This window comes from Phocoena sinus, chromosome 7 (genome assembly GCF_008692025.1).
Source record: "Phocoena sinus isolate mPhoSin1 chromosome 7, mPhoSin1.pri, whole genome shotgun sequence".
Classification (NCBI taxonomy): Eukaryota; Metazoa; Chordata; class Mammalia; order Artiodactyla; family Phocoenidae; genus Phocoena; species Phocoena sinus.
In genome coordinates this window covers 52,530,585-52,544,777 of record NC_045769.1, presented here as the reverse complement: position 1 = coordinate 52,544,777, position 14,193 = coordinate 52,530,585, and the positions used below count along the sequence as shown (strand labels likewise).

At 39.5% G+C, this 14,193-nt stretch overlaps 1 protein-coding gene across 3 annotated transcripts in view; it reads right to left on the bottom strand.

Annotated features, from left to right (window-relative positions):
* The window catches only part of CERKL (ceramide kinase like), a 147,241-nt gene that overhangs the window by 12,566 nt on the left and 120,482 nt on the right, over positions 1 to 14,193 (bottom strand). For 2 of the 3 annotated variants that reach the window (XM_032636531.1, XM_032636532.1), the window contains 5 exons: positions 4,284 to 4,358; positions 3,123 to 3,300; positions 2,984 to 3,043; positions 2,380 to 2,405; positions 2,177 to 2,285 (listed from right to left, as the gene is read on the bottom strand). In XM_032636531.1, the coding sequence (XP_032492422.1) occupies positions 2,177 to 2,285; positions 2,380 to 2,405; positions 2,984 to 3,043; positions 3,123 to 3,300; positions 4,284 to 4,358 (448 nt within the window). Of the gene's footprint in view, positions 1 to 2,176; positions 2,286 to 2,379; positions 2,406 to 2,983; positions 3,044 to 3,122; positions 3,301 to 4,283; positions 4,359 to 9,843; positions 9,987 to 14,193 lie in introns of all 3 variants that reach the window. The other variant, XM_032636530.1, reaches the window with a different exon arrangement.

Genomic DNA, 14,193 nt, shown 5'->3' with positions numbered 1-14,193 from the left:
ACATTAGTGTTTTGTGCATTCTTGATTTTTTTTTAATTACTTAGTTTTTACTGGTAAACATGAAAAGCATTTCACGTGTCTACGTTTCAATACTTATTAGTAATTGAAACACAAGCTATGTGCCTGGCACTGTTCTAAATATTTTCCATACATTAATGCATATAATCTTAGAAAAATTCGAATATAAAAAAATTAGTTCCTATCAGCAACTCACACTGAGGTATCTTGAAGTAAATTATACTTTCCTGTGAAAAAATAAATAAAGGTGGAAGTGGAAACTCCTTTGCAATTTCGCTGAATCATCCAGAAGCTAAATTTTTGAATACTTGGTCAGCTGAGGCTCTGATGTAAAGGCCTTTAAAAAAACGGCATGTTTGCTTACAATCCACAGAAGACATCTCTAACTAATCACCCTCCTCTGAAAAATTCATCAATGCAGATGGAACCTGGAGAGTAAGCAGTGGAATTCCAGGCCAGCTGGAAAATGACTGGAGCAGCTTGGAAGGAGGCATGAATCTACTGCTCCCAGGAGAGCAGGACTACTTCCCACGAAGGTCCTCGAGCAAACACGAGAGTCAGAGATGGCGCCGGGTTAGAGCAGCATTGTGTCGAGTCCTGGAGAATGCAGCTCTAGTCAGCCAGCCAGATCTTCACTTTTCATGGGGGAAACTACACTAGGGAGATGCACAGCTATCTAGGGTTTCTGAGGGTATGGGGAGGAAACAATCGGCCTCAATTTCTAAACCACACAAGCTCCAGCACTAGAGATAATTAATGAGACTCTGACATCTGATTTTTAAAATAGTTTCTCGGGCTTCCCCGGTGGCGCAGTGGTTGAGAGTCTGCCTGCCGATGCAGGTTTGTGCCCCGGTCCGGGAAGATCCCACATGCCGCAGAGCGGCTGGGCCCGTGAGCCATGGCCACTGAGCCTGCGTGTCCGGAGCCTGTGCTCCGCAACGGGAGAGGCCACAACAGTGAGAGGCCACGTACCGCAAAAAAAAAAAAAAAAAAAAGTTTCTCTTCTTCTCTAACTTTGGATATTTCCCTCTTTCTTACCTTCCTATCAATTGCCAAGGAAAACATTTTAAATCAATCCCTTTACCAATTGTTAATCCTTCAGATTAAATATTTTGCAGGGAAGTTGAAACTAATCATTAAAATGATGTTATGAATTGCCAAAGTTCATACATAAGTCATTCTTTTATTCCACTTCTGGGGAAAATCTAGCGGTGACGACATTACGCAACATTCATCACCTTTCTTCTGTGCTCTACAGAAACGCAAGAGAAATATATTTTCAGACCAACGATGGACAACTACATGAAAAGGATGTGCAAGAGATGGAACAGCTATAGCTTGTGGATAAAATGATATATAAAATGTCTCATGAAAATGTGGGCAGTAGATTCCGATGTACCACAATTCACACTAAATATAACTAAAATGTTTCCTTTGACTAAAAGTATCATACACACATACATGCTATTCCTGCTAAGGTTGTATACGTCTGCACTAAAATCGAAAGGCAGAGGTGTGCATAAGGAATACCAGAATTAAACATAATATTCTCAATGACTGGTAAGTAAATAAAGCAAAGTAGACATAAAATAACACAATAAGATCATGTCAATAAAACCCAAGGAATATTATTTTAGCCTCAGTGATATTAAAACATCAGAGTAAATTATCATTTTTCCAGTATAACAGTTACTCTCAGCCTACTCTGAAGACAAATCCCTTAAAATCAACTCAGAAATGACCTCTTGATAATATTCTAGTTAGCCAAGAGTTAGCAGGGTATTCTGAAAGATAAATGTGGTTTATAGAAAAGTTTCAATGGGGCTTCCCTGGTGGCACAGTGGTTAAGAATCTGCCTATCAATGCAGGGGACACGGGTTCGAGCCCTAGCCTGGGAAGATCCCACATGCTGCAGAGCAACTAAGCCCGTGCACCACAACTACTGAGACTGCACTCTAGAGCCCACGAGCCACAACTGCTGAAGCCTGCGTACAAGAGAAGCCACCACAATGAGAAGCCCGCCCGCCCCAACGAAGAGTAGCCCCCGCTCACCGCAACTAGAGAAAGTCCGCGCGCAGCAACAGAGACCCAACTCAGCCAAAGATAAATAAATGAATGAATGAAAAGTATCAATGATTCAATAAAAACGCTTACTAACCTGGTATTAGGTGCCAAGCCTCTAGGTGCCACTGAACACAGGCATGGAATTGCCATAATGCTGACATTCAAGAACTGACCCTGGATCATTTGCCACTGATCATTACAGTCTAAAGGTAATGGAAGGGATTGGTTACTTCCGCCAACAGATCAAAATGTCAATAGAGCCCTGCTCAGTTCTCAAGGAGGTAACTTCATACTCACCAGATTTCAGAGATCCCTGTGCCCTCCTAAAAGTAAGAAAACAAGACAAAGAAACATCACATCGCACACAAAAAAATAGCATCTATTAAACATGAGATGATTAGAGAACCCAACATTATATATATTAGATTCAGCAGTAAGTAAAAATACGTGAACAATTCTGTCACTGCATTAGTTGTTGATTCATTGATTCATCAGTAACAATGATTTTCAAAATTTCTTTTAAGACTAGAGCACTTCCTTTGTGTGGCTTTGAGTAATACTTTTATTCCACATTAGAAATTCTCATGAGGGCAGAAACTATGGATTTTGTTTGTTTGTTTGTAGGCGTATTTTATCCAAGGTGTCTGGCATACAGCAGGTACTTTAATAAACAGCTATTGAATAGACGGATGGATGGATGGATGGAGTGATTAGTTATTTCTGAAGACAGATGCCAAACTACATGGCCTAATAGGATCTGTAGGACCCCATGATTCTATATTCTTCACTAATACGATAGAAGAACAACCAAAGATCACAAGTCTAATAAACTGTTTATATCAAAGTTTTATGCTTCAAAGAAAGATATAGACTCCTGTATTACTTTGAGCTGTTCACTTACCTTTCTTCTCTATCCTGAGGGTCGTTAAATGGTAAAAATGATATTTCACATTCCTCTGGCCTAAAATATAATGAAATTTGTTATTAGCACTCATTGACTCTGGGATATGAAGTTTGGGGGTTAAGAAAAAAAGACTTACTTAAGTTTTGCCAGTGCCTTAATGACAGCAAAATCCATACGTTGGTTAGGGGACATCCATCGATGTTCTTCTGCCAGAGCCAAAGCTCTTCCACCAAAGCCAAACATAGCTGAGAACCCAAAGCGAAGAAACTTGCCAGTGGTGCTGAAGGTGCAGACATCGACCGGTTGTACGTGCCCTTGAACGTTATATTGAGTATTAGTCAGCAAGTAAGTAGAGCCAGGTGTCAAAATGGCAAAGATAGGAGAGCATATTTATTTACTCAGAGGAGAAGAAGAAAATGTCAGGCTACTTTATACCATAGTATCCTATTTTCTCTTCCACTACCTACAATTACTGCAATTGCCATTTATAACTTTTTTTTTTTTTTTTTTGCGGTACGCGGGCCTCTCACTGTTGTGGCCTCTCCCGTTGTGGAGCACGGGCTCCGGACGCGCAGGCTCAGCGGCCATGGCTCACGGGCCCAGTCGCTCCGCGGCATGTGGGATCTTCCCGGACCGGGGCACGAACCCGTGTCCCCTGCATCGGCAGGCGGACTCTCAACCACTGTGCCACCAGGGAAGCCCCATTTATAACTTTTTCAGGTACCAAGGGGAGAGACACAAAGTGGTAAATGTTGCAGCTTACTGCTATTTTAAGCAAAACATGGCTAAGGAAGTGAAGTTGAAGTACATGTGCAGAGCAAACTCAGATTTAACAGATTTGCATTTATTAGAGCTTACATGCTTTACATCAGTTGAGATAATAAAAGGTCTAGTGGAAGTACACTGGCGAAACATTTTTTTCTTGTGCTTTTTTTTCTTTTAATAACTAGTCCTAGAGTTTTGGTAGTCAAACAACAGTACCTGATATATTTCATCAGTATGCATGGATTTTCCTGACCTGGTTATAAAATTGTGATCTTGAACATCACTCTATTACTTTCTATCAAGATTATAGTAGAACTTCACTTACTACTCTTTAGAGCACCTGTATTCTGAAAAGATCAGCAGTCAAAATAGTGAAGCTTTGCCTAACTGACTTTTGGTTTTTAGTCAAACATTTCTCTGCTTTGAGAGATAAAGAATCTGTCTTGGACAAGCCTGAAGGATATAAAATAGCCTTCCTTATATAAATAGAAACTTCCTTATAAAACATAAACTTCTTTGGAAGAATTCTTACCCATTATAATGTGCAAAGTTGCAGTGACCACGTGAGAAATTCCATGGAGGGAATGTGCCAGTACATTAGTAGATCCTGCCAAATCAAAGTTAAAACATGTATGATCAGTAACAGCAAACATTTTCAATTAACCATTTGCTCCTACTTTCTAGAGATGTCACTACGTGATGTTCAAATGAAAAATTAAGTGGAAGTGTATGTTTTTGTGCACATCATAGATGCACACTGAATGGCTACTCAATTATTACTTAATCTTTAAATAACTTAAAAATTAGGAAACAAGTTACAGTATCTACTTGCTCACAGCTTCTTCCATCATGAATGTCTGTTTTCTACCTGAAAAAGTGCTAGTTACATCAAAGTCTGCTCCATTCAACTTTAATAAACAGGCTTCTTTACCAAAATGCACACCAACAGCAGAAGGATGGCTCTGGAAAGCAGACAAATGCATAAACACAAAAAAAGCCAAATAATAACTAAGAAAAAAGTATAAGATCACTATAAAGTACAAAAGATATGCTTTAAATACATTTTAAAGCTCTCAACCAAATGGAGAGCCCTTCTATAATCCGAAAAATGGTACCCCAGATGAAGAAAACTCTTCATCCCATGGTATTTGCCATAGTTTGAGAATCTGTATTGAGACATTATAGGTTTCTGTTTTCCATAATCACTAAGATAATTTAAGATCCACATGAATTTTTCCCACCAGCCTACAGAGAGAAAGAGCTTTCTCAAGTCAGGCCCCTGTAACATTTGTGTGTATCTGAGATCTTGGGGTAAAGGCCTGGTTTCGAAGGGGAAAATACCAGCTAGCCACTGCCATTCCCAGGAGGTAAAAAGCATTTAAAATTAAGAAGCTACATTTTTCTTGACTTAAGTCCAGTAACAGCTAAGAACTGTGAAAGCATGGATGTACTGTGTACAATAGCTATCAATGCAAAGGCTAGCTAACCAGGAACTTTCCTGTGTGGTCATATGTAATCCCTTCGGTTTGTGTCACTTTGAACAGATGTATTATGCTTGGGCTGCTTAGCTGGAGAAGCTGAGTCGATGAAGCCATTATCAAGCAAGACTGTCATTAAAACAATAGTCATCGTGAGGTACCTATCTAAGCATTCATGATTTCCAGACCTCTAGTGAAACCAATGCAAAGAAATGTCCCCCTTAACCAACTGGTAAACTGGTTTTAACTGATTCATCAAACAGTAGTTTATGTTCTGACCCCTGTTACTCAGAATATGTCCCACAGTCCAGCAGCGATGGCCACACCTCCGTGTTTATTACACTGTTGATTCTCAGGCCCCACTCCAGACCTAAGGAGGCATAGTCTGCATTTTATAAGATCCTCAGGTTATGTATATGGAGAGGCCCTCCTCCAGAACGTATGGTTCAAGGATCAGCAGCATCAACATTACTTGGGAGCTTGTTAAAAAGGGAAATTTCTGGGGCTTCCCTGGTGGCGCAGTGGTTGAGAGTCCGCCTGCCGATGCAGGGGACATGGGTTCGTGCCCCGGTCCGGGAAGATCCCACATGCCGCGGAGCGGCTGGGCCTGTGAGCCATGGCCGCTGAGCCTGCACGTCCGGAGCCTGTGCTCCGCAACGGGAGAGGCCAAAACAGTGAGAGGCCCGCGTACCGCAAAAAAAAAAAAAAAAAAAGGGAAATATCTGGGTTCCACCTCCAACCAATGGAAAGGAAGTAGCTGGGAGTGGGGTCCCCGTGCCCATGTCTTAGCAAGTTCTCCAGGTGATTTGTGTGCACCCTAAGGTCTGAGAAAAAGTGATCCAGAAACCTGTTCCTCAGTGGATCTTTACCAGGCGTCAATTACCTAGGTTTTTCCAATTATTCTTTGACCCTCTACAGCCTGCCCTTTGGCTGTCTAATACTAATTAACTTGGAATGGGTGGGGGGAAAAAGCAAAAACAAATCAATTTTGCTTCCCAGTCGGATTTATGGTAAAGGTTTTGGAGGAGGCCACATAATTAGAGTGAGATATTTAAGATTATCGATGGATTACAGTACTCCATGAAACACATTTCCTCCATTACCATGGTTAATTAAGAGTAGACCATAAAAGCATTCCTCTAGAAAGACTATTAAAAAACAAAATGTAATGTTGTCATGTGCAGTAGAGAATGACACATATCATGACTCAAGAAAATAAAGACCATTTATTCCCTGTGAGTTTGAAGTATGCCAAAGTACAAGTCCTCTTAGAATGCTAGACATTGCTTTTTTATTTCTATGTCTTCTCAGGCTTTGCAACTTTGCCACTTTTCTTTAATTCCACTGAACTTGGCAGTGATGACAGACATGACCAGAAATCAGAAAATCATCTCAGTCATCTTCTGCTCTGCTTGACCTGTACCTTAACCCTTAAGAACGTTTTTAACACTCTGAATTTAAAAGGAAAGTTCATGAAGAAAGTAGATGTAAAATTATAAAACTATAGATTGCTCCATATTTTTGTTTGAATAATCTAAAAGAGTACAATTTCCAGAAACAAAATGGGATCCAACCAAAAAGATCTCTACATGCCAAAAGAACATGCTGCTCACATAAATAAAAACTATGTAATTTTAGCATTCTCACAAAAGCTATAAATGTTCTACCTCAAGGTAAACATTTTAATTAGCCTGAAAAGTTATTTTTCTTAACACTACCAGCAACTCTGCTCACCACCGCCGCCCCAAACCTGCTAAAATGTGCCACATCCAATGAGTAAGGACAGAAGTAGCAGCTCATGTAAAGCATGACTGATAGAAGAACCAGGCAGAAACTACAGAGGCAAAAAGAAAAAAAAATTGTCCTTGGAAGTGCAAGCACTTCTGCAGAACAATTAACTTAATTAACCAGACATCATGAATATTCATAAGGCCATTAATGTCTCCCACATCCAAACATAAATGTGATGTAATGACTTCCTAGTCAAGCATATCTAAAATTCTCGTGAAAACTGCACCTACACTTTGGTTCTTTGCCTGAAATATCATAGAAATTAACAGTCCCTTGGCAATATTTTATTCTCCTCAAATTAATTGGAAAGCATGAATTTATTTATGTGAATGCTATAGAAATATATGGTTCCCAGTCATCAGTATGTGGATTGAGCCTTGTTTTACAACAACTGGATTGCTTTTTTATTTTTATGTCCTCTCTGGCTTTTTTCCCTATCCTCCCCCTCATCCCCTTAATCGGAATCTCTCTGTATAGTTCCTTAGCACCAGTTCCCATAGCAACAAACACCGTTGCTAATGGCCAGCAGTTCAAATACAGGCTTCCCCACATCTGATCCATCTGAGTCTGACCATAATTCAGCGGCTTAGTCTGTTGGCTCAGTGGAGTAATTTACTAAACACTCTCCCTCTGGGTGTCTCTCTCCAGGAGGCAAATGGCTTCAAAGGCAGACTCTCTTCTGCGTTAGCTTAGAAACTTCCTGCCTAGCTCTTGTTCCCATTCATTATCAAAGCCCTGACCAGACATAGAGTCCTCATATTAAATACATCCTGCACATGACTTCCTCCTCCTATTAGATGGAATCCACAAGCTAGAACTCTATACAACCACTAAAGTTTTGGCAACAGGCTGTATCTTCTAAACAAAAAGTATTCCAATGGCATTTCTACATATCCACTGTATCTAAAAAATGCTTTCAAAATCAGAAATATGCTTAAAAAGTATAATGATAATAAAACTCAATGCTGTTCCTTTATAACATCTGAGTTACATATTAAAAATGTAAGCATAACCACCAGTTTTTCTAGCTAGCTATTCACTTTATGTCAAATGAAGATCCATGGGGACACCCATCTTTCCACTTTTGATGCAGAGCAGTGAATGAGTGACTTCAGGGGTATAAGTACTAAGGAAGAGAAACAGTGACCTAAGCACATCCACTCTGTACAGAAGGAAATGTTGGGAAATTTCCACCATTACAGACGGCACTTCTAAAGTGACACAGAAAGGTCAAAGTGCAGCCCAAATGCATCGTTTTGAGTTGATGCATTTTGTTCTCTTCTACCTAAGGGGGTCTTTCTCACAGATTTTCCTTAACAGGTTTTTACAATCATCATGATATATCCCAATATCCCTCTCCTTTTAAATTCTTATTTTTTATGAAAGACTTTTTTCTCTAGAAGGGCATTGGTGTGTCTTTTGCTCTTTGTCAATTAACAATACTAAATATACTGAAATTCATACTAAATGACTCTGGTCATCAAATGGATAGAATGTTGCTTTTTTTTCAACCATGTGTAACCATGTGTCTTCTATTTTCGTAGGAAAGAATACAGTTGACCCTTGAACACAGGTTTGAACTGAGTGGGTCCACTTAGACATGGATATTTTTCAGTTGTAATTACTATAGTACTTCATGGTCCCCCGATGGTTGAATTCGAGGATGCAGAGGAAAGGAGGGCCAACTGTAAATTGTTCAAGGGTCAACTGTAATTGTTTCCTCTTTTCTTGTAGAGATAATAACATGTGATGTTCTAAAGTGAAAAAAAAAAGTCACTTTCCTTCACTACTGTTTGTTTCAATAATAATTTGAGAGGAGGGACTCATATAATAAACCTGCAAAAGATACTTTTGTCTTCTCTGGATCCCAGTGTTGCTCTGGCTGCTCTCCCTGGCTCTGACCTCCACTTCCTTTTCCTCCCTTCCCCTAATCAGGAATCTTCCTAGAACAGGCTCCCAGCAGGTCGCTCCCCTTGCTCTAAACCTCCCATTGTTCCCTACTGATCATCAACTGCAATTCAGACCCCTTCCTGTAGCATCCAGGAGCCACCATGACGTGGACCTGTTTTGACACCAGTACTACGAAACAAATGGCCTGTTTTCTATTCCTCAACATTCCTGGATTTTGCCTTGCCATTTATTATTTTTGTAGCCAAGAAAATAACTCATTCCCATCTTTCAGGCCAGAAAAAAAATTGTCCTACGTATTTTTAGGTGCAATTCAAGTGGTACTTGCTCTATAATGTCTTCTTTCCACTTATTCACTTAGACTTTATTGAGTGTTCATTGTATCACATTCTGTTCTAGCTGCTGGAGATACAGCAGTCAGGATGAATCCTTTTGGCACATTCAAGCTTATCTGTTTACACTTCAACTATGGGAATTGAGTTACCACATTTTACCCCCCCCCCCCAAGAAATTATAAACAGCTTGACTGGAATGGCCCTGTTTCAAAATTTCACATCTGGGACTGTGTGATCATTAGACCTTTATATGGGAAGGTAGAATAACGGTCCCATTTATTGTTTGCTTAACTATGTATTAAACCCTGCACGTATACTATCTAATTTAATACTATAATAACCTTGTAATAAAGTGAGTGTCATGTGCGTTATCTATCTTTTACGAATTAGAAAAATAAGGCTCAAAGAAATTAAATAACTTGGCCAGAGTCTCACATGTGCTAGTGGAGATGCCAAGCGTGGGTCTTTCAAACTCAAAGTCTGTGTGTTTAACTCTGTGTGACACTGCCTAGGTTAGGAAGTAAACCAGGGAAAGATAGGCGAGGGGTTCCATTTGGCAAATCCATGGCCCCTCCCTTGCCTGCTGGTATCACACCAAGTGGAAGCTGGGCTCGGACAGGAGTCAGGATGCTGTCTGTTTCCACCCCGGCGTTCTTCTGGGCACTAAGAAGCAAAGCATGGGCTACTTCACTGGCAGATCCATCTCCACCAACACAGACCACACTAGAAAAGAAGAAATTAAGTCAAAGAATGAACAACATCAAAACAATTGGTGATAATTCGTGAAATTTTGACTTTAAAATATTGAGTTGGCCAAAAGGTTCTCGTAACATCTTATGGAAAAACCCGAACGAACTTTTTGGCCAACCCAATATTAATTTTATATATTCTGTGCGTGTGATTACTCACACCTTCAAACACTTCAACATGTGTCAGTGGATAAGACATTAGCACTGCTCTGATAAAGTTTACTTCACAAATATCATACCTAGATGATACCCCATAGGCAAAATATTTTTAAATGGGTTAAGAGGCATTAAACACTTAAACATGTTAATTCACATCTGACCTGAATTTTGCTCTGTTAATATCCCAAAGCATATTATCCTCATCTTGTTTATGTTAATAATAGTCGTTGCAATTCATTTAACTAACACAAGCCAAAGTCATAAAATGCTGCTAATTTTCAGTATAGCTCTGAAAAGACAGACAGCAATAAAAATCATGTAAAATATGAGGCTTTAATTTAAGGAACTGCTAATTATCATTAGTATGTAAATGTTAATTGCAAACCTGAACTAGTTTTCATCTCCTGGACATTACTGCGATATGGCACTTTTAAAATTAGTGTTACTACCCTTTGACCCTAGTCAGTACTACTAATATTTTTTTAAAAACCTCACCATATGTACACTACAGGAGTGATGGGGTGGGAATCCATGAAATTCATACAAGATATCAGAAGTTTTGTCATAATCATTCGTGTTTAAAAGATGCAAAATAGGAGCTTCCCTGGTGGCGCAATGGTTGAGAGTCCGCCTGCCGATGCAGGGGACACGGGTTCGTGCCCCGGTCCGGGAGGATCCCACATGCCGCGGAGTGGCTGGGCCCGTGAGCCATGGCCGCCGAGTCTGCGCGTCCGGAGCCTGTGCTCCGCAATGGGAGAGGCCACAACAGTGAGAGGCCCGCGTACCGCAAAAAAAATAAAAAATAAAAGATGCAAAATAATCTTAAGTATCAAAATCACATCAATTTACCCAAAAGGAAAAGATTTTGTGTTATTGAGAGCAGGTGTCACACCCCAAGGCCTCCAAGGCCCAGCAGGAGCAGAAGAGTCTGCTCAGTCTAAAGAACAGGCAGCTTCTCAGCACCAGCCCACTCCCATCATCCAGGAGGTAGGCTTTAGAGGACCACATCTTCTGATTTTTCTAGGGAAGCCACAGGTCCTGATTTTGGGGACAGTCTCCTAACTTACAAACACTCACAACTAGCATTCAATATATTTAAAAATTGTATGTGCCAAACAAAACAGCCTGTGGGCCATAATCAGCAGGGGGTCCTGGTTCCCTAAGTTTAGGAAGCTCCCGAAGTTGGTGAATCCAGAGGCTGAGAATACTTTTTGCATCAACTCCTTCTACCTCTCAGCCTTCCAGCCCCGGCACCTAGGTGGGGTTCAGCACTAGGGCTGCACATAGCCTGGGCGATCCAGGTCCATCCTAATTAGACGAAACTCCAGGATATGAGATACGGCCCAGGTCATTTTTGGCTGGGGCTATTATTTTGTCTGAACTGATTCCAGGGGCCATCAGTGTGGTCACTGATTCAGAGAAAAGTGATTATACCTGCCGAGGACCAACTTCACATCAGGTAATACATTGGCTCTTTTCTGTTAAATTCCCAGAATTCTGTAAAGTAAGCATTAGCCTCATCCTTATATATGGGGAAGCCAAGGTTTCATTTGAACCTTATCTATATGATTTCAAAGACCTCTATGAGCAGATTTCCAAACGTTCTGTGAACTTAATTATAACTTTCAGTTCCATGCCTGTCTACCAACCGAGGTGTATGTGGCCTAAAAGGGACCCGTAAAGTCTTCCGACACAGCATCTAACTTAGTACAAAGAACTTGCCTCTTCCATATAGTATGTCAACACTTGAACCCTGGAATTGTGCATCCAGTTATAGCACATGTTAACTCATTGCTAGAGTTAGTAGAAATGGCCTTTCTATGAACATGCTCTGCTACAAAAACCTTTGCAATTTTGTCATAACACAGTCTGTGTTAAATATTTTGAAACTATAACAAGTGATAATTATAACAATAAAGTAACATTTAGTGAACAATTACTATGTACCAGACACTGTTGTCAGCACTCTCCATGTATTAACTTTTTAAATTTGAACAATAACTGTATGCAATAGATACTTTTACTCCCAATTTACAGATTAGGAAACTAAGACATAAAAAGATTAAGCGACTTTTCCAAGGTCATACTATAGTAAGCTATGGAATAAGATTTTGAACCAAGACAATTTGGCCTTAGAAACTACACTACTATTTGATATATTAGACTCCTTTCTTATATATAAAACCTAATGAAAATAGCCTTATGAGAGTTTTATTATTTTGGAAATCAGTTTACCAGTAGAATCACTGTGGAATTAAATAAGTGAGAAAGGAATATATTTATTTATCTTGACAACTACTAGATCACTGAGATCATCTCAAGATATAGTTACTCAACCTAGGGAATATGCTTAATACAAACATATCGCAAGAGTCTAGATATTACAAGAAAAGGCAAAAAATAAACTTTTTATAATGAGTTAATTTAACCACACTTAAGAGCTACCCTAAAACATAAACCTTTACAAGTGGTACACCTTGTGTTTTCAGAATAAGCAAACTCTTTCTTGCCATGACCCAAAGTAGAGCTTTTCTGTCTAGAAAAGTACAACTGGGGGCTAATATCTTACTTCTCTTTTTTAAAAAGTGACAGGAAAATTTTTAAATTGCTGTTTGTGTATTTGTCTATCAACCCATATCATTATTGAAATGTTTACTATTGCATTTTTGACTTAAAATTTTTTTTGAAAAGAGATACTTTTTTTTTAACCTTATTTAGTAATACAGATATGGTGGTGATAAAATGTTAGTGCAAGCCAAATAATGTCTAGATTCTCGTGAAATTAAAAGAAGGAAAAAACTATAATTCAACAAATTAAAATTTTAAAACGCTGTGAAATAAAACAGGAAAATATTAGTATATGTATAATTGCATAAGAGCTACAGATTAGCTTAACAATTTTCACATTCATAAATCCAACTGTTACCGCTTCAAGTCTATGCACCCAATATTACACTTTTCTTTGCCTTTACAAAACTTCCTATTCATGCCCAGTGTAAAGAGGGGTCGATATGGAAACGGACGCTCCCGCAAGCTCTAGCAGTGAATCTGAGAGCATTTGCTAGAACACACTGGAGCTGCACACAGGCTGTCATGAGAACTGATACACTGTTCCTGTTGGCATTAGGAATATGTCACAATATGTCTTCATAGAAACATATGCAACTCATTAAAAAAAACTCCAAAAACTTAACAAATAATCTTCTTAAACATTATTTACTAATCACTTTGCTTTACTGAAAAATACACATAGAATTTCTCTTGGATCTTAAAACTCTCTGTCTGGTCTGTGTCTAAAAAGCTTTAGATGATTTCCTAGTCACTCGCTACCAACAGCTCCACTAGAGTCAGGTAGAGATGCTTCAGGCTCAAGTTGAGCTCCTCTTTCATCAAAATACCATAGAATCCTGGGGTTACCTTATCCCGACCTTGAGTCTTTTGTATCAATTTCTCAAAAAGTCCTCCTATAGCCATTCTTCGAACAGATTCAGGAACAGGGAACTCATGAATGTAGTGTCTTCCACTTTCAAACAACTCTACTTATTAGAGAATTGTTCTTTGGAAGTGCCTACAGAAACTGTTTCCATTGTTCTCCTCATATGTATCCTTCTCCATGTAATTCTAAGTAGAGTGACTTAAAATTACTATTTTATTAAGATAGTTATCCCAACCACCACTTCGTCTCCTAACTAGAAAGACTGGGCTCAAATAAATAAATAAATAAGCTACTTAAAGGATCTTAGAAATATTAGACAACTTGCAATAGAAATTTTAAATTATTATAAGTTCTAATTAATTCAGCATGCTGTAGAGCAGCGGTCCCCAACCTTTCTGGCACCAGGGACCTGTTCTGTGGAAGACAATTTTTCCACGGACGGTGGGTGGTGGAGGTGGGATGGGTTCAGGCGGTAATGCAAACCATGGCGGGGCTGGGAAGCGGCAGAGGAAGCTGCACTCCCTTTGCCCACTGCTCACCTCTTGCCGTATGGCCCAGTTCCTAACAGGCCACAGACCGGAGCGGT